This window comes from Crinia signifera, chromosome 8, assembly GCF_055691185.1.
Source record: "Crinia signifera chromosome 8, ASM5569118v1, whole genome shotgun sequence".
NCBI classification, from domain to species: Eukaryota; Metazoa; Chordata; class Amphibia; order Anura; family Myobatrachidae; genus Crinia; species Crinia signifera.
Genome location: NC_139224.1, coordinates 100,939,844 through 100,964,954, shown reverse-complemented (window position 1 = coordinate 100,964,954; position 25,111 = coordinate 100,939,844). Strand labels below are relative to the sequence as shown.

The window sequence follows — 25,111 nt, the reverse complement described above, 5'->3', positions numbered from 1 at the left end:
CTTCATTATTACAAACATCACACATAGAGGCAGCGCTTCAGCCCCCATTCTTTTGTTTTCACTTCTGACCCACAGGGGAAACGGGTAACCCCTGAGGCTAAGAAGCACCTAACTCCAGCAAACTAAGGTGAGCGCAGTATATACCCCAAATCATGTGAACAGAAATGCCCACTGAAGTAATCACATGACTTACTCAAGTCAGTAGTTACAAGTTAAATAGGTTGAACTCAATGGTCTTTTTTCAACCTTACATTACTATGTTCAAATGCATACTCCATTTTACAACCATAGATCCCTATACTAGGGATAAAAGTAGCTATAGCAATTACATTTTAGTTTCAATAAAGCCAAGAAAGCAAATCCGTACCAGCACCAGTCTCTTAATCTTTACAGCACATGTAAAATAGTATTTTGCTAAATAATATTGGTTTTAAACCAAAATCCCCGATCCGACCTGGTATTTGGAACATTGCTCCAATCCAGATCAGATCCAGGATTCACAGCATTTACACTGCAGTGACAACCGGCGATATTCCTAGGTCAGCACCATTCAAACACTGCATGGAAAGCGCTGACCTCACAAAGGCATCCATTCACCTTCTCCCTGGTCTCGCTGCTGTCTGCATAGCAGGGTAGACAGCAGTGGAGGCTGCATGCGCCCTCTCCCAACCTCCGGACTGACCTGATGTAAACAGGTCCTGGGTCGGATGACCCAGGTCACCAATTTACACTGCCATCGGATCTCACCGGTGATCAACCCACAACATTTCCCAAGTTGGATTGCCGGTCTTCGGACTAGGGTTATTTTTAAAGGTAGCCAATTACACAGAGGCCCGGCCAGAGTCGACCTGGTAATAACCTAGGAAATTAGCTTTGTGTAAAAGGAGTATTAAGATCTTATCAGCACTTCTGGTTATTGTCAAACTGCAAAGCAGTATTCAAAAATAGCTTCCAAGCAATAACGTATGGACATTAAAGTTTGTTTAAAAGGATTTATTGGTTTTAATGCATATGTAATTCCCTAGGCCTCTTTATTAAAGGGATTTTATGCATACTGTGATGTCTTATTATCTCATGTAAACTCTTCTACTGGTACATTTATATAGCTTAAAATGTATTTCTTAATACTAAAATTGTACCCTAAAATCACAATTACGATTAATCTTTGGCATGGGTCGGTGGGGATGTAGTATGTTTTTTTTTTTTTTTTTTTTATCATCAGAGTCTTAAACATACAAAGTATTTAAAGACACACAAAATCCACAACAGTTCTAGTAAGAAAGTGCTATCCCAGTGGTTCCCAAACTGTGTGCCGTGGCACCCTGGGGTGCCTTGAAGGACCTGCAGGGGTGCCCTGGATTGGGGATACATTACCAATACAAATTATTTATGACCTAAGGTAATAGGAAAATTGTTGACAAACAGAAGTGAATCCTGTCCATTACCACATAACTGACCCTAAGGATGAGATATAAACACAATTCACTCAATTTAATATTTTTTTCTGATATTCTCAATAATAAATCTTTGCCCTGTGGGTGCCGTGAAAAACACTCATATACTCATAGGCGCCGTGATTCAAAAGTTTGGGAACCACTGTGCTATCCAATAGCCTTTTAGCCTCAAGAGAAACCTGCTACAGTGTGTTGTAGATGTCAAATTACAGATTCAGATACACCAAGTGTAGCATGAAATGGAAATTTAAGAGAAACTGAGCCCTAAAGCTCCCCCAAGGGTGGTGCCTGCCTTAACCCCTTAAAATAAATGCATGTGGAATGGTACATCCCAGATCAGTGATGATCACTACTGGAAACAGTTTGTACATTTGATGGAGCATCCAGGCCAAGCAAAGTCCCCAGATAAGAGTGTTCTCTAGTCTCCATTATTTGCTCATGTCTGACTGGATGTAAAAGGGTTGCTGGCTGTGGGTTAAGAGTGTATTTTTCCAAGAAGGCCAAATCAGGGGGACGCTGGTAGTCTGTGGATTGAGATATCACAGAAGAATCAGTATGAGTCTCTAATTCCACGTCATTTTCTCTGATTTCAACAGGCACCAATGCTATCGGCACACAGATATCAGCATCAGAGCTCGGACAGGCCGCTGGATAGTTTTCTGACTCTTCCTTCTTCACATCTTCCTCTGCCTTCCCGTTATGGACATGATCAATATGGTACTTCAGCTTGTCCTTCCGTTTAAAGGAGGCATTGCAGTGTTGGCATATAAAGGGCCGTGCATCTGAATGTATAACCAGGTGTTTAGTCAGAGTTTTTTTAATACGAAACGACTGACTGCAGATGTGACATTTATATGGCTTTTCACCTATAGAACACAAAACAAAAACAAAACCGAGCATTTGTAATGTTTTCCTTGGCAAGCTTCGTTATACATATAATTAGGTTACAAAATACCAGCTTCTATGTATATCCACATACTTAGGGCTCTTCATTTCCCAACTGCTGCCATTAAGGGGTCTGAGCTTGTAAAATGGTAATGTGCGCAGTCCTTTCCATACTATACAAAAGGGCCAATTCAAATACCTGGGTACAACCTGGAATAGCGGCTCTACCAGGTTTATTACAGGATGTCACCGGAGGCGGGTCCTGAGCAGACACTTGAAGATAACATCATCTCCAAGTGTCGGCTGTTATATACCTTTGAATGGGTGCCGGATCGCATCGACACAACTTAACCATTTATACTTCACTGTGACCTAATCGGGGTTGTACTGCCATGGCCAATTTCAACAGGATGCTTTTTCACTGTGCAATATGCGTTGCTCACGTGCAATAACTTAAATTATAAACAAGTACTAGCATTACCAGAATGGGTCCTGAAGTGCATGTCAAGACTCGATTTCCCTTTAAATACTTTTTTGCATACATCACACTGATGAGATGTCGCTTTGTACCTGCACAATGAGAAAAATACACAATCAAATCTTTGAGGCATGCTTACAAGCACTTTAAATGGAAAACTGAAACAAATTTATAAGTAATGAAAGGCACAACAAATTAGGGCAGGTATATCTATACTTAAATGACAATACAATGACATTAAACGGATGTCAAGATTTCCTCAATGCACATCATTGTGAAATCTTAAGGTCCATACACACGATTATGCCTCCCCCCCGCCTAGCCATTTTCCCCGGGGGTGGATGGCTTTCCATAGCAGGACGCTATGGAAAGCTGTCCTCTCTGTCGCTCATCTGCTGGTAATATCAGCAGATGAGCGTTGGCTGGCAGCGATGATGTGTAAGTGTGCATAAGCGCTCACCACTGCCCCATACACACTGGGCGGCTTTCATGCTGAAAGCCGTTCAGACGAGAAAACCGAGCAGCTTTCACATCAAAGTCACCCAAGGCTTAAGCATTACATGATATGCTACCAACAAAAATGAGCAGTAGACATTGCGGGCCTGGCAAGGGGTTGGCTTTTCCCTCACCGAAAATAAGCCATCCTCGCCTTCAAACCCACTCGCCATATTCAATATAATGGCCGAATCTTCGCCGTGAGAGACCGGCAAGGATCCACTTAAACTATGAGGTTCAACGCAAATGCAGCCTATAGCTCGATGTCAGGGCATTGAATACTGCTAAATATGGCAATGTTTACATCAGATTGGTAATAGAACTTTAATATAGGCACTATAATCCATGAAAAAAGGGGATTTATGTGCTTATGTTAAATCCTTTTCTTCAAGCCCCATAGAGGACACAGGATTACCATGGATATAGGTAGTGCAGAAAGGAACGAGCACCAAAATAGTTAAACTATTAATCTCGGCAGTCCAAGGTCCTTTCCTCATATACCCTAATACCAGCCTCAAGCCCCCAGTTTAGTTACAAAGATCAATCCAAGATCTAGAAGAGGAAGAAGGAAGACACACACTGGCTCAAACACATTTAATACAAATGGAAATGTGAAGCAGAGATACATATGGCCACCTAATATAACAGGTAAGCGCATAAAATCACCTGTTGTCCTTCAATAGTGGACAGAGTTACCATTGGATATTCCAAAAGCAAAAAACTCTTAAAGGTAGCAGATGTGGCTGAATTACAAAGCTGCTCCGCTGATGCACAAGATCGATCTGCCCAAGAAGTGCCCACTGACAACATGGAAGGAGCTGTCACCACTGCCAGGGCAGGAAGATCCGCCACCGATGGTGTAGTGTGGTGGATGCTCAAACAGAGACACTAGGACAAAATCGGTTTGGTAGCCAGTCAGCTCAGTTTGTAAAGAGTGAGAAGGACAGAGAGGGACTCTGATTTATGGAGGTCTTTTGTCTTATCAACATAATATTACATCCAAGGTAGACTACTCTGGCAAAGACTCAGGAGCCATGATGACATGAACTAAATGTTCCTGGGTAAGATGAAAACAAGAGACTATCTTAGTGAGGTAGTAGAGTCTTGTCCAAAGTATGGCCCGGCCTGAGTGGAAAACCAAAAAAAAAAAAAGCAACAATATATAATGCGTTCCAGTCTGACACCAACAGGAGAGACTCAATGTCAACCAAAATGGTGGTTTTTCACGTACATCATCAAAAGTCCAAAGGAAGAGCTTAAATAACCTGTGCAAAGTTCCATAGAATCGCCTGGAGGAACAACCGGAGATTGTACATGAAGGAAATTCCGCACAACAGACAGTCTCACAATCTGCCTGTGAAAGAAGACATATAAACGGTGGAAGCTTGCATCTTCAAAGAGATATGCAGGGGTAAATTTACGAAGATGGGAGTTCTATTGAAGATGGGATGTTGCCTAATCAGATTCTACTTTTTTTTTTTATTTAGCACCTTCTAGAAGATAATAGATGGAATCTGATTGGTTGCTATGGGCAACATCCCATCTTCAATAGAACTCCCATCTTAGTAAATTTACCCCACACAGTACTAAATCCACACATGCCAAAATGAGCCATGTTAAAATCTCTAGCCGAGAAAGAGAAATAGGTACACCAATGCTGACAGACGAAGGGTTACAGACCTCGAACATAACGCACGATGAATAATAAAACCCCTTGGCTCTAGTGAAAGATATCTCAACAGCCATGATGTCAAAGCAAGACATGCCTTATCTGGATGAAAGCATGGGCCCTGAAAAAGGAGGTCCAGCAGATGGGGAAGACCTAGTAGAACACTGATGAACATCTGCGTACCAAGCATGTTGTGGCTAGTCAGGAGCCACTAGGATGATGGTCCCACCATTAAACTTGAACTTGCAGAACCGCTAAGGCGTCCACTGGAAGGGCAGCTGAATGCCTGGTATGTAAGCCGTACCTCAGCAGCTTGTGGTTTTGCCAAAACACCATCATGTCGATATCTGACAGGCCACTGAAGTAAACAAGTAGCTGAAAGGAATCTGGATGAAGAGTCCACTCGCTGGATTGAACATCCTAGCCTTTTAGTAAGTCTGCTTCCCAATTTTACACTCCTGAAAAAAAGCAGCAGAGATAGGGCCAGCAGATGACGCTCTGCCTAGAGTGGAATCCAAATCACCTTCTTCATGGCTCCACAACAGAGAGTGCCAAACTGATGCTTAATGTAGACACTGGCTGTTGTGCTGTCACGCGATGTTTGAGAAGGAGTGGTACAGCCAGACAGAGAGCATGGATATTGATTTGGAAGCCAGATCTACTAAGCTGTCCACTGACCATGAAAGGACTTCTAACAGGTTTCCGCCCCCCCCCACCTGAAAGGACTTGCATCAGTGGTAAGGAGCACCAAATTATGAATTTAAAATTGTTGACCCTTGTCCAAGTGGTAAAAGAGTGAATATCGCACCTCATGAGAGGATTGTTGCATAGTTACATAGTAGGTGAGGCTGAATAAAGACTTGCGTCCTTCTAGTTCAACCGGTACTCTTTACCTAGCACGGCGCCCACGATCTTGATCGCGGGCATCGTGAGGTAAAAAATCGTGTCGGTCGCGTCGTATGCGGGCTAAAGATGCTCGCACGCGACGCGATGTCCACGATTTCCCATTGAAAACCATGTTAAACATGGACATCGTGTCGGTCGCGTCGCGGCCGGCCATAAATGTGCACACGATGGCCGCGACGCGATGCCCACGATTTGCCATAGGAATCAATGTTAAAAGGCCCGATGGACACGATTTTAATGTTAAATGGCTCAATGGACCCGATTTTACCATAGGAAACAATGTTAAATGGGCCTTAGAGCCCAAATACTTACCCTGAACTATGAAATGGCCCCCCCAATTGTTTACGCCACTCCACGATCAACGTCAACCCGAAGCGTGGCGAGCGCAGCGAGCCCGCGAGGGGCGGCGGTACGCGTCCTCCGACCTTTTCATACCCCCACTATCCACGTCGGCGTGGAGTTGAGAATAGAATAGTGTGGCGAGCGTAGCGAGCCACCGAGCCCGAAGCGTGGCGAGCGCAGCGAGGGGACGCGGATACCTTCACAGCTATACGCGTCCCCTCGCGGGCTTCACAGGTGTCCGTGGCGACGCGGACACCTGTGAAGCCCGCGAGGGGACGCGTTTACCTGTGAAGGTATCCGCGTCCCCTCGCCACGCTTCGGGCTCGGTGGCTCGCTGCGCTCGCCACACTATTCTATTCTCAACTCCACGCCGACGTGGATAGTGGGGGTATGAAAAGGTCGGAGGACGCGTACCGCCGCCCCTCGCGGGCTCACTGCGCTCGCCACGCTTCGGGTTGACGTTGATCGTGGGGTGGCGTAAACAATTGGGGGGGCCATTTCAGAGTTCAGGGTAAGTATTTGGGCTCTAAGGCCCATTTAACATTGTTTCCTATGGTAAAATCGGGTCCATTGAGCCATTTACCATGAAAATCGTGTCCATCGGGCCTTTTAACATATATTCCTATGGCAAATCGTGGGCATCGCATCGTGGCCATCGTGTGCACATTTATGGCCGGCCGCGACGCGACCGACGCGATTTCCATGTTTAACATGGGTTTCAATGGGAAATCGCGGTCATCGCGTCGGTCGCGTCGCGGGCAGACATAAATGTACCCGCGATGGGCGCCGTGCTAGGTAAAGAGTACCGTTCAACCTATGTTTATAGTAGCTGTTGTATAGTATGTTCTGATATTTTAAAGACAGATTGTTACTTATTCATACCCGTGGATGTTTTTAACCAATAAATGTTTATCCAACCTTATTTTAAACATATTTATAGTGTCTGCCGACACCACTTTTTCAGGAAGAGAGTTCCAAAGTTTGACTGTTCTGACTGTAAAGAAATTTTTTCTTCTAGATGAACAAAATCTTTTTTCTTCTAATCTAAACTCGTGCACTCTCGTCCTAGATTCCTGTATAGCAGAAAAAAAGGTGCTTGACAGTTCCTTATATTGGCCCCTGATATATTTGTACATGTTGAGCATGTTCCCCCTTAAACGTCTCTTCTCTAGTGTAAATAGTCACAGCTTGCTTAATCTCTCCTCGTAGCTTAAAGTCTCCATTCCCCTAATAAGCTTAGTTGCTCTTCTTTGGATTTTTTCTAATTCTATGATGTCCTTTTTATAGTGTGGGGCACAGAATTGTACTCCGTATTCAAGGTGCGGTCTAACCAATGATTTGTACAGAGGCATAATTACTTTTGAATCCCTAGTTTCCATGCCCCTTTTAATACATGCTAGAGTTGTATTGGCCTTTTTAGTTGCTATATTACATTGAGCACTACATCCTAGTTTGTTGTCTATTTGGACTCCTAGATCCTTTTCGAGTACTGAATTACCCAATTCATCCCCGCTTAGGTTATAACTAGCACATTGATTATGTCTCCCAAGGTGCATGACCTTGCATTTGTCCTCATCTTCCACTTTTTTTGCCCACTCGTCTAGATTTTCAAGATCATTTTGAAGCGTGGCGACATCTTCTGATGTTTTAATAACTCTGCTCAGTTTTGTATCGTCCACAAAGATGGATACATTGCTGAGTAACCCTATCCCAATATCGTTGTCTGTGTCCTAATATGTTGATGGGTTTATGTTGGAATTACTTCTCATCAAAACCTCCAGCTGAAGGGGTAAGTAGTGAAACTGGTCATATTCCACCATGCCGAAAGTGGAGACAAGAGAATGAAGTAAGAACCCACAAATGTGGTCCTGGAGGTCTCAGATGATAGATTTATGCCATGTGATTATCTATTCGTGGGATCAAAGAAGATCTGCAGTGAGTCAAAGGTCTTCTTGAAGGACAACCAGATACTGGACAAGGATAAGTAAATTATCTAGGTATGGTAGAATGTGGACTCCCTTGCACCGCAAGGGAGTTGCCATGAACTTTTTAAAGACATGAGGAACCATGGAAAGTCCAAACAGCAAAGCTAAAAATTGATAATGTTCCTCCTGGACTGCAAACTGGAGGAAGATCTGGTGACTGAGCCAGATAAGAACATGCAAAAAGGCATACTGGAGGCCATGGAATCGACTGGCACCAGCACCAGATTGATGTACCATAGAGATTCCATTTGGAACATGGGGACTCACAAGTATTTGTTGAGGATTAGTCAAAAGGATCCATTCTACTTTTTAACCGCAACGATTTTGGAATAGAAGCTGGTGCCTCTCTAATGTAAGGGTAGACAAATATTAATCTTGGAGGGAATTAATGCTTTTTTAGCTCTTGTGGAAGGCCTGTTGATATAAAAATTAGGGGTTAGAGTGCAGTCTTAAGATACTACTCCTGTGTACCCAGGAGTTTGTTGATGTTGTCCATGTCTTTGAGATAATTAGAAGCCAGCTTTTCGCAAGGGGTCCCCAAGGTAAAGGCCCTCTTTATCATGCAGTAGGCTTGTTTGGTAGCATCTAGCAGACCACGGCTGTTTAGCTCGAGACTTTGAGCCCTTGAAGGAAGTGGCCCGGAACCTAGGAAGAAAAAACCTGGCCTTTGGCTTTCCCTTGCAAATGAAAGGAGCAAAAAGTAGATGACCACTCCCTGGGAGACAACGCACAAAGATGGTAGGCCATCTTAGATGCCTTCACAGTGTCCACAATCTTATCCAATTCCAGACCAAAGAGCACGTCCACATAAGAGAGACTCCAGGCACCAAACTAAAACTGGGGGTGGGGAATAGGGGATGACGTCCACAGGCTGCAGGAATTTAAGTTTAACTATTTGCTACCGGTCCCTTCTGCACTCACAGTGTCCACAATCTTATCCAATTCCAGACCAAAGAGCACGTCCACATAAGAGAGACTCCAGGCACCAAACTAAAACTGGGGGTGGGGAATAGGGAATGATGTCCACAGGCTGCAGGAATTAAAGTTTAACTATTTGCTACCGGTCCCTTCTGCACTATCTATACTTATGGCAATCATATGGACTGAAGGAAAATAAAATTAAAATAAAGAACCCACACAAGTACAGTACAAGGCAGTGTAATGGTTAGCATTACTGCCTCACAGTACTGAGGTCCTGGGTTCGATTCCCACCATGGCCTGAACTGTGAGTTTGTATAGACTTCCCATGCTTTGCTTGGGTTTTCTCGGGGTACTTTGGTTTCCTCACACACAAAAAATATACTGGTAGGTAAATTGGCTTCCAACAAAAATTCACCCCAGCTTTTGTGTGTGTGTGTGTGTGTGTGTGTGTGTGTGTGTGTGTGTGTGTGTGTGTGTGTGTGTGTGTGTGTGTAAAGGTGGTAGGGAATATAGATTGTAAACTCAACTGGGGCAGGGAGTGATGTGTATGGCCAAATAATCTCTGTAAAGGGCTGCGGAATAAGAGTGTGCCATATATATAATAATAATAATACTGAGTGCAAACTGTACAATCCTATGTTATATGCCAGATATTTTAAACACTTACCTCTGCCAAACCTTTTCTCCTAGATGAACGCTCTTATAATGAACAGTCAGATGGTCGCGACGTCCAAAACATTTCCCACATTCTTCACACTGATGGGCTTTCTCCCCTTCAATCCAGCAAAAAGTAATTTGCAGTCAAAACAATAGTTATAGTTACAATTTATGTACAATAGTGAAGGCTTATGGTACAAATAATATATTAAAGTCTAAATACAGTAAGTATTTCATGTAAAAACCAAAAGTACGGGTGGAATGGACCAGGGTACACTGTGTTGGTCACCATTGTGTACCTATACGGTACCACAAATCTGTGCAGTGCACTGCCGTTTCATTCATAGAAACAGAAGAAAGACTTATGAGGTTGATGGAATGGGGGAACATAATGTATACTAAAAGTTACATAGAGCCAGCCTACCAGAATGAATCTTCTTGTGCTTAGTGAGGTGGTCATGGCGTATAAAAGCTTTTCCACATTCATCACATTCGTAACGTTTGTCATCGTGATGAACACGAAGATGGAGCCTAAGGAACAAGGAAGTCTGTTTTACAAAACCAGGTAACTGAGAAACTACTACCCTCAGAGTCTGGGCTACAGCATCTGCAGTGAGAGGATCTTTAAAAAAAATTGTGAATGTAAAACATTCAGAAGCTAAAACAATTACTGTAGTTACCTGTATGAGCTACCATGACGGAAATTCTGCCCACAAATACTACAAAGGTGTGGCTTTTCCCCACTGTGAATTCTCATGTGCTCCTTTAGAGTTGTCCTGGAGAAAATAAAATGTTACATTTAGTTTCAGGATAGCTACACTATAGGTTTAGCTAATAATCACCACAATATAACTGCATCACTGAAGAAATCAGCGACCTTCCTTGTCACTAGTAAGCAGATTGAATACTGATCCGACATATTTATCCATGCATAACCCTAGAAAATGTCCTTATAATCCATGCAAAGCTGGAGTATGAAAGTGCTTGTTGCCCCACATTCCTTACCTTTCTCTTACCGATTTGCCACAGATGAAGCACGTCCACTTCCTCTTCCCTCCATGTGTATACTCGATGTGACGCCTCAGGTTCCCAGAGTCGTTAAACTGACGTCCACAAATATCACAAGGGAAGGGACCTGGCAGTAAAACAGACAATAGGAGTTGAAATAAGATATTGTTTTTAACTTTACCCCTAACATGTCAACAAGAAATTCACTGTTGTTCTCAGTTTAAAAAGTACACAAACATTCATTTGGTATTTTTGTCACATTGTAAATCTTTGCCTACAAGAAAGCGTTTCTGTATAGATATCTAAATGTAATACAACAGTGTTTCACTCTGCTTTAAATAAATGTAGTTTCTATTAGTCCTGTGACGCAACAGTCAGTGATGAGAAAGATATTAAATAGAGTACATAAAAACAGGACAGACAGGTAGGCGAGGAACCAAACTAGCAAATGGGTTTCCTTGATGATATTTTTTCTTAAAAGGCCAGGTATCACTCTCAGTAACATAAGCATTCCTATGGATTCCTCCAGTTTTCCTGATATAGGTCCCTAAACCACAATCACATCAATTCTTAGTGGTTGGTGCATAAAGCAGCGGAAAGTCTGGAAAAATGCACCAGTGGAGAAGTTGCCCATAGCAACCAATCAGCTTCTACCTATCATTTTTTTAGAATGTGCTAGATAAATGCTATTTTGTAGCTGATTGGTTTCTATGGGCAACGTCTTCACTGGCTCACGTCTCCATTCTTTTCAGTGCTTGATACATTGTTAAGTTATTCAGAGTATTAAGCCAATAGATGAGCTAGACAACTTCCAAAACTACTTTCAACTACAGTAAGTACACTTAAGGCCCATACACACTGGGCGACTGAGCTGAAAGCAGCTCAGTTTACTCATCTGAGCTGCTTTCAGCCCAAAAGCCGCCCAGTGTGTACGGACAGTGGTGAGGGGTGATGCGCGCTCCTGCATTATCACTGGCCCGGACACTCATCTGCTGGTATTACCAGCAGATGACCGATATAGTATATGTCTTTCCATAGCATCCTGCTACGGGAAGGCATCCACTCTGGGGAACATCGGGTGAAAAACGCTCAGTGTGTGTATACACTGAGCGTTTTTCCCTACAGTGATTTTCCCCATCATCGTTATCCATACACATTGTGTATGGACCATTACTAGCAACTATAACATACATACAAATTATCATTTATTAAAAGAAAACAAGACTTTCATACCCAAGTGATATTTTTCTTGATGCTTTAACCTTTTGAAGCGAGATTTAAACTGTTCATCACAATAGGTGCACTTGAATGGATGGTCTTGTGAATGGAGAATCATATGTTCCTTTAAATGAGGCTGACGTGTGAAAAATTTATTGCAGATCTAAGGAATCAGAGGTACATAGATCAGATTACTATAAGTGACCAGTATTATCTTTACATGTAATGAAAACAAGATTTGCACTTACAGATGTGTACACATATGTACACCTATCCACAAATCACGCCAAATAGCCCCATTTATAGCACCACTGACTTGTGCACAGTACAAAATACGTAAACAAAGATGTAAAACTGGGAAATGAAGCCCAATGAAAGAAAAATTAGAAAAATTGAGGAAAAAGTAGAAAAATCTAGATAAAAAAGGCAAAAGAAAGGTTTAATATGATGTACGATAATTTTAAAATTGACATAAATTCCATTGCTACAAAAACACTAATCTTAAGTACCTAGTACACTATAGGTGAACGAAGATGCTAAAGTGAGGAAGTAGCTGAGAAAGAGAGAAAATCCAGGTTAAATAGACAGGCAGGTCGGATACTAGAGACTCATGTCACGCATCATTATGCTTTATCTGCTATTGTAAACTAAATTGCTTTTCAACAATAAAACCAATCCTTAGTACCTACCATTTCATCATGGATCGATGTTTAGAGAGAAGTTGCCTGCAATCAAATAGTCGACTCCCCAACCGAAAAAAAACATCCCTTTTTAAAATTGCAAATACATCGCAAATAGCGAACCATCAAACAGTTTGTCAACCTGCACCTGTCTTCCACTAAGCTGCTAAATAAAATAAAAAATAACTAAAAGAAAATGTATAAGAGATTTACATCTACTGTAACCCTGCTTAATTATTCCCAGGAAATACCTAAAATGTATCTCAAGTCCTAAATTCCTAAGCGTCATCATTCACTCCACTTCTGAAAACCATTAATAGCTCCCAGTTAATAGACATAATTAATCTAGTGGTCATTTCCTTCTGTCTGTGAGGAAAGCACAACATTGGGATCCATTAAAAGTTTTATATTCAGTCTACTTAGGTTTTGTGTAGTAACTCAACCAACTGTGCGCAGCCTGTTTGTCATTTTGAAGAAAGAACTGAATAGGGGGGGGAATAAATATATGCCATACTTACGGTATCACTGCCAGAGGTAATAGCGTCTGAGTTTAGCGTCCCCGCAGGTTGTCAAACGAACTCAAATGTTTTTTAAGGGGGCAATCGCTTAGAAGCCAAAACCATGCTTTGTAAATGATTGCACCATTAGAAAAACATCCGATCTCAGCTGGCAACCCGCATGGCCGCCGAAGTCGGATGCTATTACATTTGGCCCGTAGAGTTTAAAAATGTGTGGGTCTGGCATTAGAAGGGCCAGGAGGTGGGCGAGTTTGCACAACATCGCAACTTAAACACTCCCCACCACAATCTTATCAAACCTAATTAGATTCCCCTAATGGGTTAAAACAGCAATCATAAGCATTTCCTGTTATAATCGCAAGTAAACAGTACATAAACATCTAATTTTAATTACTAATTACAGTATTCGAGAAGACACCTTGAAAACTACTTACTTCACATTTCCAGCCTTCATTCCTTAATCTTTTAATTTTGAGAAACTCCTGTGCATTTTCAGCATGAAACCTATAAAAACAACAAGGAATAGCGCAAAGATGTGTGAAGTAATTCAAGAACCAATAAGAGGTAAAACTGAACGTCATACTGGTAAGAGCTTTGTACAGATGCTCGTCAAGGAAATGAATGAGCAGCTGTTTTTCTGTCAGTCACTAATGTAATAACAACCCACTGGTGACAGAAGGCACTCTGAATGGATCACTTCCATTCCCAATCTTTAGTATTATTGCCTAAGAATCCAGGGTGAAACCTATGCAAACATAGCCTAGGTAGGGAATCTTGGCTGCACAGCTTCTGCTCCCAGCTAGGGGTGGTTTCATGCAGAATGATATACAAGGTGTGTCTATTAAATAATGAATGAAAATGTGTAGGAACGCGTCATCATGCGGATGTGATAGCGTAACCAATGAGGCGCGAAGGTGGAACAAATGCGCAGTGATTGCGTCAGCATTTCTGGTTTGAAGAAGTTAAACGCAGGTGGTTCATTAGAGCGTATGTCACGGTCGGTGATGGAGCAGAGAGTGAATATCAAGTTTTGTTTCAAAATTGGGAAAACGGCAAGTGAAACCTACGAGTTACTGAAAATTGCATATGGAGATGCTGCTATGTCCCGCTCCCGTACTTTCGAATGGTATGCACGTTTTCGAGATGGCAGGGAAAGCACGGAAGATGACCAGCGCAGTGGGCGACCCATCACAAAATGAGGTCACAAAAGTCTGTGCTTTGGTGACTGCAGATCGCCGAAAGACCCTTAGGATGCTTGCAGATGAGTTAAATATGGGCAAGGACACGGTGCCCATCACGAGTTTGTGCCACCTAATCAAACTGTCAAAGAGTACTACGAAACAGTTTTGCATCGGTTAAACAAGTACACCGTGTCTGACCGAATATGGATAAAGGCAGCTGGATCCTACTGCACGACAACGCGTGCTCTCAATATGAAGCGCTTTTTGGCAAAACATGACATTGTAGAGTTTAATGATCCTCCATATTCTCCTGATTTGTCTCCTCCTGACTTACTTGTTCCCAAAACTTAGGACTGCTCTGAAAGGGCATCGATTTCAGGATGTAGAGGACATAAAGAAAAACGTAACTGCTCAACGTCGAAGCATACCTTCAGAGGACTACAAAGCGTGTTTCCAGAATTTGTACCGCAGTGCACAAAAGTGTGTGAGTGCCGGAGGTGATTATTTTGAGGACTATTAAACGTAGGTTTGTTTTTTATTATTCATTCCGTTGTATTAGCCCCAGTCCTGGAATTTAATAGACACACCTTGTAAATACAATGCTATTATTTCATCTCTTCCCACAAAGGTAAATTCTCAATACTGTACAGAAACCCCGGCCTAGGGTGACATATCAGGCTAGTGTAGTTTAGGACCTTACACAGGGGGAGTTTTGTCAGTCGCACAGATATTAAGGATTATATTATTAAGATGGACCCTCCTTTTATTGTAATCTTAAATTAGTATTGAGAATACGAGGGTGTGCTCCAATGACACTGAGCAAGTATATTTAATGGGGACAGAAAAATGTGTCTTCTGCTGGTGCACCAAGAAAGAAATTATGACTTTTAATGACTTTGTTTAAAATATTTGTGAAATAAAACCAACCAAACAAACGTGACAACAAATAGTGATTTAAAAAGGATGAAATCTTCACCTAGTGGAACCCTGTATTTATTTTTTATTACTGTAGCGTGGCACGATGATTTTTACTAATGTATAATGGGAAAGATTTTTTATCTTTCCACTAAACAGGGAATGATGTTCCTATATAAACCTGATAACGGTGATCACAGTATTTCAGAAGTTAGAAAAAAGGATTCGGTATGGAATCCCGGCGGTCAAAATCCTGACGCCGGAATCCGACAAGGGATGACGTGAATTGCACCCCCCCTTGTGGGCTCGCCACGCAGCGGGCCCGGTGCCGCGCTACGCTCGGCACACTAATTTATTCTCCCTCTACGGGTGTTGTGGACACCCACGGAGGGAGAAAGTGTCGGTATTTTGGCGGTCTGGATTCCGGCGGTTGGGATTTTGAACGCCGGGATTCCAACCGCATCCCAGAAAAAATATGTTGCTAATGCACAATAATAGATACTTTCTCTACTGTGAGTAGGATTAATCCTAGGGTTCTCTGTGCAGAGATGGTATGCGCTGAACACGGGTGATGATCCCGCTTCAGTGCTGCCCTTAACTGCTGGAGCCGCTAGTTCCCCAAACTGCGTCCTGCTCGTTCGGGTCAGTGAAGGCAGAGAGGCTGCTTGAATCTGGCACCAGAAACTGCGTCACTCAGCTACGGGAATCCATGTCCAACGGATACCGCCACAGACCTAACACAAATCAAAAATACATTGGTATGTGGGGAAGAGGTAGTGGGGTTCACACACTAGGTGTGTATTCAGCGTACGGTTTGCAAAAAGCTTCCTCAGGACCTGAGTATTCAATGCCCTCCACTCACCGTTTCCACCTTAAAGGTTCCATTTGGCGAGGTGGAAACGATGAATGTAGCCATCAAAGCGGCAGGACTCACTGCATTTGCAGCAAACCTCACCGTTTAAGGGGATCCTTGCCGGTTTCAGACGCCAAGGATTCTGGCAAAACATTGAATACAGCGAGGGGGTTGGATGGTGAGGATTGCTTTTCCTCACCGAAAATAAACCATCCTCGCCATACACACCCCCCTCACCGCGACATTAAATACACCTCAATGTTGATACATAAGCTTAGGTTTAGGCTGCAGTTAGGGTTATTTTTAGTCTAAAATACCAGTGGACATTTTATAAATAAATTCCAGCGTCCACACATGTTGTCTTATCATAACAGGCACAATAACATTATTTGATGATGTTTTTGGTGCTGGCTTGTCACAAACAAATTATTCCTGCAAACGTATTGCATGCGTGTATGGGATTTAGTTAACGGCTAGCAGTGGGTAAGAAAATGGACATGCCAGCAATAAATGATCATGAGAGACTCCTCTGTTGCAGGTACACGCATAACAAAGTGGAATTATTCTATTCTGTGACAGGTTCACATGCAGCAAATATTTTTTCTTAGTCGTCCTAATGTTGTTTGTGTAAGCATTTATTTTATAATAAACACAATTAACATTACATTTTAATATTTCAGTGAATATAAAATGCCATAGATGAGTGACATCGTGCACTGCACATTCCAACTCTGACTCTGCCCTGCACTCCATATGAACTGGGGAGAAAAGCACCATAAGGGACTGATCCAATTAGGAGAGATGTTTGGCTACATACTGTACCTACAGTAACTCTGTACATCATGTTTTCCTGTGCACAGCTATGGTGTGTGAGGGAATATATAGTTGGGATGTCCTGTTTGAGAATAGCACATCGCAACAAAGCTACTAGTTCAACTGTCCCCTAATAGCCCACATTTTACTCTTCCTGATAGTAAAAACCTATAAAGGTTAATTCTACTGTAAATGAAACCAAAATTCAAATATAAAACTCTACACAAATTTCCACCCCCACTCCCATCACTGACCTCAGCAAACATTGGGAATTAAGCCGCAATGGGTGCTTTGCCACTAAGGTCAAGTTGGAACAGTTTGCCCTTGAGAGCTCCCGGCAGCTCTCTGGGAGGCTCACTTGCAATCTGGCACTTGATGTGCATGCGATTTATTGCATGTAATCCTGGGGAGGTGCTGCAGCAGCGGTGGGCAGGCATTGGGGTCTGTGCGGCGGCTGGGAGCTTGTAGCAGCATTTTTCTGGGAGCAGGAAGGGGCTACTGAATTTGAAACATTTTTAAGAGACTGGCCTGCTGGTTATTGATTGGCTGAGACAATTCTCTCAGCCAATCAGCGTCCAGCCAGTCTTTTATTTTATTTTTTTCTCAAATTCACCAGCCACTTCCAGCCCCGCCACCCAGCAAATGCCGCTCCAACTCCACTGCTCGCCCCACGGACTCCGCTGCTGTGCATAGCTGTGTGCCAGCGGTGCTTCACCGCTGGCACACACCTAGGAATCCGATCAGGCACATGGCAGGTGCTAAATAGCACCCGCGAAGTGCCACTGATGGGTCTGATTGAGAGACATCTGATGTCCTGCCGATGCGACCACAGGGTCACGTCCGATTCACGCTGGACCGCACATCGGACCCGACGGCATGTTATATACAGCCATTTTGGTCCGATTTCACTTTTTCCACATTCTGTTATAGTACAGCCTTATTTAAAAAAATTATAATTTAATTTTTTCTCTCAAAATTCTACAAACAATAGAGATTTTTGCTAATTTATTAAAAATGCAAAAAAAAAAACTAAGACGTCACATGTACAAAAGTATTCACAGTCTGAGGTTAAGAGTGCTCTGGAGCAGTTTTCATCAGGGATTTCTGTACATTGCTGCATTCATCTTTCCCTCTATCCCGACTAGTCTCCCAGTTCCTGCTGCTGAAAATGATCCCCACAGCATGATGCTACCACCACTGTAGGGATGGTTTTAGCCTGTTGATGAGCGGAAGGCTCTCCTCTCCCCACTGAGAAATGCTGTAGCTCTTCTCAGTTTAGTCGGCCAGACAGCTCTAGGAAGAATCCTGGTGGTTCTGAACTTCTTCAATTTACAGATGGAGGCCACTGTGCTCATTGGGACCTTCAAAGCAACAGACAGTTTTCTGTACCCTTCCCCAGATTTGTGCCTCGAGACAATCCTCGTGTTTGGTTTGTTCCCTGACATATACAGTCAAGTGTGGGAACATATCGAGACAGGTGTGTGCCTTTCCAAATCATGTCCAATCAACTGAATTTACCATAGGTAGACTCCAATTAAGCTGCAGGAACATCTCAAGGTTGTTCAGTGGAAACGGGGTGCACCTGAGCTCAGTTTTGTGTTTAATGGCAAAGGCTGTGAATAAGTATGTACGTGTGATTTCTTAGTTTTTTATTTTTAAAATATTTCCAAAAATCTCACCAAAAACTTTTTCCACATTGTCATTATGGAGTATTGTGTGTAAAATTGTGAGGGAAATAATTAATTTATTCCATATTGGAAAAAAAAAGCTGTACCATAAATGTGGAAAAGTGAAACGCTGTGAACACTTTCTCGCTGCACTGTATAGGAGAATTGGAACTAGATGTAAATAGGATTTTCTGACAGATAAACAATTATTTTACTGTAGTCTAGTTGTGCCCTATGTGTTTTTTCCCAGTTCACTATGCTGTCCATGTAGTCCTTACTTCAGCAAGAGCATCACACATTTAAGAAGGAGAGCGACTTGTATTTTTGCTCACTTCATTTATTTCAGATCGCTTTGAACCAGAGAGGAATAGTACAGCACTATTACCACCAAATACTCACCAGACCTAAAATAGTCTTCCTGGCTGGCACTTGACTGTACTGTTATAATGCAGCCACTAGGTGGTGCTCACCCTATGCAGTAGCAAGGTTGCTATGGTGTGAAATTCATATAAAAGGTAGGCGTGCCATCTAGTGGTTACAACTACATATACAAATAATCCACCCCACCCCCCCCCCCCCCCCCCCCCCCAAAAAAAAAAGGATTAAAAAAAAAGAAAATAAAGTTTTTTATATAAACAAAAGTTTGCCATCAAAGATTATATGGTACTTGTGTATCGTTCGGCCATGCTACGGGCTCGGTACGCTATCTAAAATCAACTCCATGTCAATGTGGATAGTGCGGGTACGAACTTACGAACTATCCACGTTGGCATAGAGTTTACAGCCCCGCAGCTGGACACAGACACGTGGGGCCATGAAACTTCACAAGTACCGATTATATTAACACGGGTATGCGGTCATTAGGTCGACACAATAGGACTCACAATATGAGTTTTTCATGATTTTATTTTATCATCCCAATGGGCATTGAGGGAGTATATAAGTCTGACGAGCACAACGAGGCACCATGAATGAAGCATGGCGACATCTGCCGACAACCACCGAAATCTCATGTCGACCTTTTCCAGTGTTTACCTTTTTATAATGATCCACACAATTAACCACAATAAAAGAAAATCGATATTTAACCATGAAATATTTTAGTCTCATATATAATGTTAGCATTTAATAAGCAGACCCAAGCACAGGCTACACCTATTATAGACATGAGGTGCAACTTACCTCTTGACATGTTTCACAAGGGTAATTCTGCTTGCATGGAGCCTGCTGCAAAATGGACACTTGTGTTCTTTTCTGGGCATTTCTGTCTCACCGTCATGCCTCTTACGGTGCACTGTTAGATTGGATTTGGTAGAGTACCTGAGGTTGCAGATGTCACACTCAAAAGGCTTTTCTCCCGTGTGCACACGTATATGACTTTCATACTTACCTAGGAAACAAATGATACCTGTAAAGCTGAACATTTAAAAGTACAGTATAAACGCTGTCTAAACACAACCATATTATGTAATATGTAACAGAAGGGACTTCAAAAGATAAAAAAAAAAACACTTACCTACTCGATCAAAGGCCTTTTCACATTTTGGACACTTCAGTTTCTTTTTGCTACTTTTCTGCAACACAATAGGTGCAAGTCCATCAGGAAAATTCCCACGGGCGCCAGAATCATCATTCATTTCCTTGGGTTCATGCTGCTCCACATTGCTCTGTCCCTCATCTCTTCCAGACACTACTTCCTCATTCTCTCCTTGCACAAGTTGATCAACTTCCTCTATTCCATTCTCCTCGTCATTCATCTCACTACCAGAATCTTCTGATTCAGTTCCATCCTGACTACTTTTGGACAACTCACTGCCTGAAGCACTGTCAATCTCTTTGTTGTTTCTATCTTCAAATTTAATGGGACACTTTTTTTTACGTGTTGACTTCCTGGTCAGTGAGCTAGAGTCATTACTAAGGTCTGTTTTTCCAAACTGATGGGCTCGATCCATATGATTTTCTAAAGACTTTTTGTAACAAAAATTGCGCTCACAGAGTGGACACTTGTGGTTGGTTTCCAGTTTATTAACAGATACATCTGTTTCTTTCGAAGGTGGCTGATGTTCAACTGGAAATAAACGTTCATATTCAGCAGCCAATAGTTTGACAGCATCTATGATGTCCAGAAACTTTGCTGCTTTCAACACTATGCTTATTTCATTCTCCAAAACCAAAAACTCTGACGTATACAGGAAATTAAGCAGGTGCTGGAACACCAAGCTGCTGACATGCTCTAAATTCACAACCTCTGTGTTTGGGTTCTTACTTAGACAAGCGTGGAAGTAACTACTGCCCACAGCCACTACCACTTTGTGCACTTGAAATTTCTTCCCCTCCACCACAATGACAAGGTCACAGAACGATCCTTGACGTTGACGGTCATCATTCAAGTATTTTAAGAGATTTTTGTTGTAGTTTATAGAATTTAGGAATATTCTCTGATCTGGAGCCGGGAGAACTGTGCTGGAATATATAGGTGGATTATCTGCATCACTGTGGGTAAGTGCAATATCTACGCGAGCATCCTTTCCATTGCCATCAGATGTATGAAACTTTCTCCTCTCCTTCATAGTAAATAAAATATTTAAAAACTTCTAGCAAATAGCTAAGACTCCCATTAAAATCACAGGCTGCAGAACGTGGAACTTATTCCCTGAAAGAGAATACAAAATCATATATTCCAACTAGCAACCAACGTAAAAATGCATCACATATGCAGCCAGCAATAGATTTACACCTTATTTACAATTATCCCGCAGCAATGTATACAAACGGATATTATAATTCATGCATTGTACACTTACATGTCATCACAAAAGCTTCACACGTGCACTTCCTCCTCATATCATTAAAGGTCCATAGACATAAATAAAGCCCCTCTGCCAGGGACCCATACACCTCTACACAGCAGCGAACTCGTCGCAGCCTCACAGACAGACGCTCTGTAACAACACATCCGGAAACGTCAGATCCTCTGATAATCGCCCATTTTAGCGGAGACCAAAGTGCATTGAAATGTATATTAGCATGTCGCCACCAAAATGGCTCCGGCAGATAAGACAAAATATTACGCATTTGTCAAACTCTATGCTTGAGGGTATAAATGAATCTGGAAGCTGACAACAACAGTGTTATGTTTGTGAGGAAATGTTAGGGGTTGCTGGAGGCCATTTTCCCACAGACCAATGAAAGTTTAACAGCTGAGCTGAAATCGGAAGTAATTTAGACAAATGAAACGGGAAAACCATATTTCGTGTAGCACCATTTAAAGTAGATAGATAGACCCTTGCTCTGGATTAAATAAATGTTTCCACAGTTTTTAGTGGTCAGAGTGTAATTGGTTTGATTACAAAAAAAAATAATAATAATAATTTGCAAACACAACTATACCTGGAAATTGCCAAAGATGTAAAATTGTGACCCCATACTTGCCTACCTGACCCTCTCCAGAACCTGTGTAATTAATATTTGTCCCGGATTAAAGGGATGAGTTGGTCACCCTATCCAGGGGTGCAAGTACGGCGGTATGGGGTTGTACGGCATACTGGTAAAAGATATGGTACTTATATGTTAGTTGGGCGCCCACTATAGTTAGTACGCTCATACCCCCACTATCCATGTTCGCGAGGAGTTGAATTTATATAGTGTGGCGAGCGCAGCAAACCACCAAGCCCGAAGCGTGGCGAGGGGACACGTAAAACTAAGCAAATAGCTTAGTGGGCGCCCAACTAACATATAAGTACCAAAGATATATTTCCGGTACCCCGTACCGCCATAACAAATACCCCCCAAAGTGTGTAATGCACATGCGCACATATGTAAGTGGCGGGGGCGTGGGCTCTGCCGCCCCGCCACAGCTGATTCCCTTCGGAGGGGAGCGCATCGCACGTATCTCCTTCCCCTCTCTGTGTCACTGTGACTGGGCTGTCGCCTGCAGGCCTATCAGAGCTCGCGGGCTGGCAGCCAATCAGGAGCAAGCCCGCGAGATATGATTGGCTGATGGCCCAGTCACACAGAGTCAGGGACACAGTGAAGCCCAAGATGCGCTCCCATCGCGGGGGACTAGAAGGAGGAGGAGAGGAGACTGGACCAGACACAGCCAGCACTGCAAGAGTCACTCACGGAGGGTGAGTTGTGCTGCTGCTTACTTGTTCTGGAACTGTGGTGGCATTTATGTGTGGCACTGTGGGGGCATATCTGGCACTGGGGACATACTTGGAACTGGGGGCATATGTGTGGCAGTGTGAGGGCATATCTGGCACTGTGAGGGCATATTAGTAATGGGCATCAGTTGTGCAGCAGCGGTGCAATGAGCATTATGGTGTGGGGCATATGTATTAGGTGTCTGACGCGTAACATGCATTACTGTGTAAATTTTGGCCGCGTGCCTTCGACGTGCAATATTCCAGCCACTCCCCCTAATGTCATATGACCATGCCCCTGACCACGCCCCTGACCACGCCCCTTTTTCGTTGCGTGTCTTCGGCGTGCGGCACAGTACCACTAAGCAGTTTTTTCTACTTGCACCACTGTTGCCATCACCTGTGGGGAAACACCTTTCTTATCAATTAACTAGCTCACCACAGGTGCATACCTCCGAACTGTCCCACTTTCTCAAGGAATGTCCCATTTCTTTTTTTAGAACGTTCACATGGCCTGCCCAGGGCCTGTCACCACTGTAACTCAGCTGAGGAGAGGTGAATAGAGCGTCTATTCACGCAGGCAGAGGGTCTGGGGACATGGCTAGAAGCTCACATAGCCTTTTGCCATGCCACCACAGCGAGCTATCAGCTACATCCTGTTAGCTGATACCTCATCCCAGTGATTCCTGAAAATCTGCCGATATGGAGTCCCTGCAGTACATATTGGGGGTTATTCTGGTTGATTCGCAAGTCCACCAAACCCCTTCCTTCTGATGAAACCGCAACCTATGCAAAGCAGAGAAACGCGTCAAGGATAATAAATAATAAAATCTCCCGATATCACCAGCCCGTTATTGCTCACCGCTATCACCGCAGCATCCGGCGCTTCATACCTCCCATCCGAGATTGGTAAACACGCCTTAGCTCTCCATCATCGCCTGGAATCTGTAAATCCACACGCTAAGCACCTGTGTTTGCGGCTCGCTCCCTGCCGAATCATCTCAGCGGCCAGCCGCTTTTGCCTGACCGCGTTAGCGGGTGTAGCTTGAGCCGCATCCCTGATACCATCATTGTGTGACTATGGCAAGGAAACAACTACTCTTGTATTGAGGTATTGCCGGCATATGGGTTTACAATAAACCACCCTTTGATTATATTCAAGTGGGCATATCTACTACCGCTACTGGCCAATTCCGCCATCCTGTTTAAACAAACCAAGGCTTTGAGAACTGCCAATTTGTTAACCAACACATTTCAATCCCTCCCTTTCTGGAGAGACTCTATCGCCCAATGAGTTTTCATTTCTATTAAATACCACTCTGGAGCTGGTTATAACAGATTAACATCATCTGTTTTTTCAAAGTAGATATTGAGGAGCTGTTTTTTATTTGTTTTTTATTGGTTATGTTATGTATGCATGTTTAAGTCTGTGTACAGTGATGTTTTATAAATCATATTTTCTATTGATTGCATCAAGTAAATAAATAAATATATATTTTTTAACTATAATTCTTCCAGTTGTGTGGTGCTCTCTTTTACAACTACAGAGCTCTCTCTCTCTCTCTCTCGCTCTCTCTCTCTCTCTCTCTCTCTCTCTCTCTCTCTCTATATATATATATATATATATATATGTACACTTGATGAAATTACTCTGTAACCATAAAATATTTACTAGTTCTTTATAAAGGAATTTCCAGGATTGCATTTGGGAGCAGCCCTATATTATATTATTTTATAGTGTAATTTACTTTTATTTTGTTGGAACAAAGTCTATACCTTCGCGCCCGATAGTTTTTGTTTCGTTTTATATTATTTCTGCCTTCAATATGTGCATGGATCGTGAAAAGGTAAAAGCCTTTCTGACCTGAAAAGAACCCTCACCTCTAAAAGCGACTCAACATTTCCTGGGGTTTGTAACTATTATAGCAAACTTATCCATGGCTTCTCAAACCTGATTGCTCCTATGACCCGTAAAAGTGCCAATCCTGTCGCTTAGCCTCCCGAATTCCAAGCAGCATTCTAGCTCTCAAAGAAAACTTTCATCTCAGCTTCCCTAGTCCAGCAGATGGATATCTGCAGGCTGTTCATTTTAGTAGTGGACACATCATCTGAAGAGTTGCAGTTCTATCCCAGCATTTTTCAGACGAGAAAATGCTTTTGTGTGCATATTTCTCCAATAAGTTTTCCCCAGCAGAAAACAACTACCCCATCGGGGAAAAATAACTTCTAGTGATTAATCTTGCATTTGAGGAGTAGCAATACCCCTGGAGGGGGCTCAATTCCCCATTATGGTGTACACAATCCATCGGAATATATTTTCGCAA

General features: G+C 42.7%; 1 protein-coding gene across 1 annotated transcript; it reads right to left on the bottom strand.

The window, feature by feature from the left end:
* Nucleotides 1-543: 543 nt before the first annotated feature.
* Nucleotides 544-21,616, bottom strand: ZBTB41 (zinc finger and BTB domain containing 41). Its single transcript, XM_083156888.1, has 11 exons — nucleotides 21,450-21,616; nucleotides 20,162-21,298; nucleotides 19,828-20,035; nucleotides 13,651-13,720; nucleotides 12,034-12,181; nucleotides 10,798-10,927; nucleotides 10,473-10,568; nucleotides 10,217-10,323; nucleotides 9,803-9,908; nucleotides 2,821-2,909; nucleotides 544-2,320 (listed from the first exon to the last, which is right to left on the bottom strand). The coding sequence occupies exons 2-11, from the start codon at nucleotides 21,213-21,215 to the stop codon at nucleotides 1,791-1,793; spliced, it is 2,538 nt and encodes an 845-aa protein (XP_083013014.1). The 5' UTR covers nucleotides 21,216-21,298; nucleotides 21,450-21,616; the 3' UTR covers nucleotides 544-1,790.
* Between the last annotated feature and the right edge of the window lie 3,495 nt (nucleotides 21,617-25,111).

Excerpts from the sequence above, each read along its gene's own strand:
- ZBTB41 (XM_083156888.1), bottom strand. The coding sequence starts at position 21,215 with ATGAAGGAGAGGAGAAAGTTTCATACATCTGATGGCAATGGAAAGGAT. Across the intron at positions 12,182-13,650 it reads ATGAAGGCTGGAAATGTGAA|ATCTGCAATAAATTTTTCAC; the intron begins GTAAGTAGTTTT and ends CTGATTCCTTAG. Across the intron at positions 2,321-2,820 it reads GCACTTCAGGACCCATTCTG|GTGAAAAGCCATATAAATGT; the intron begins GTAATGCTAGTA and ends TGTGTTCTATAG.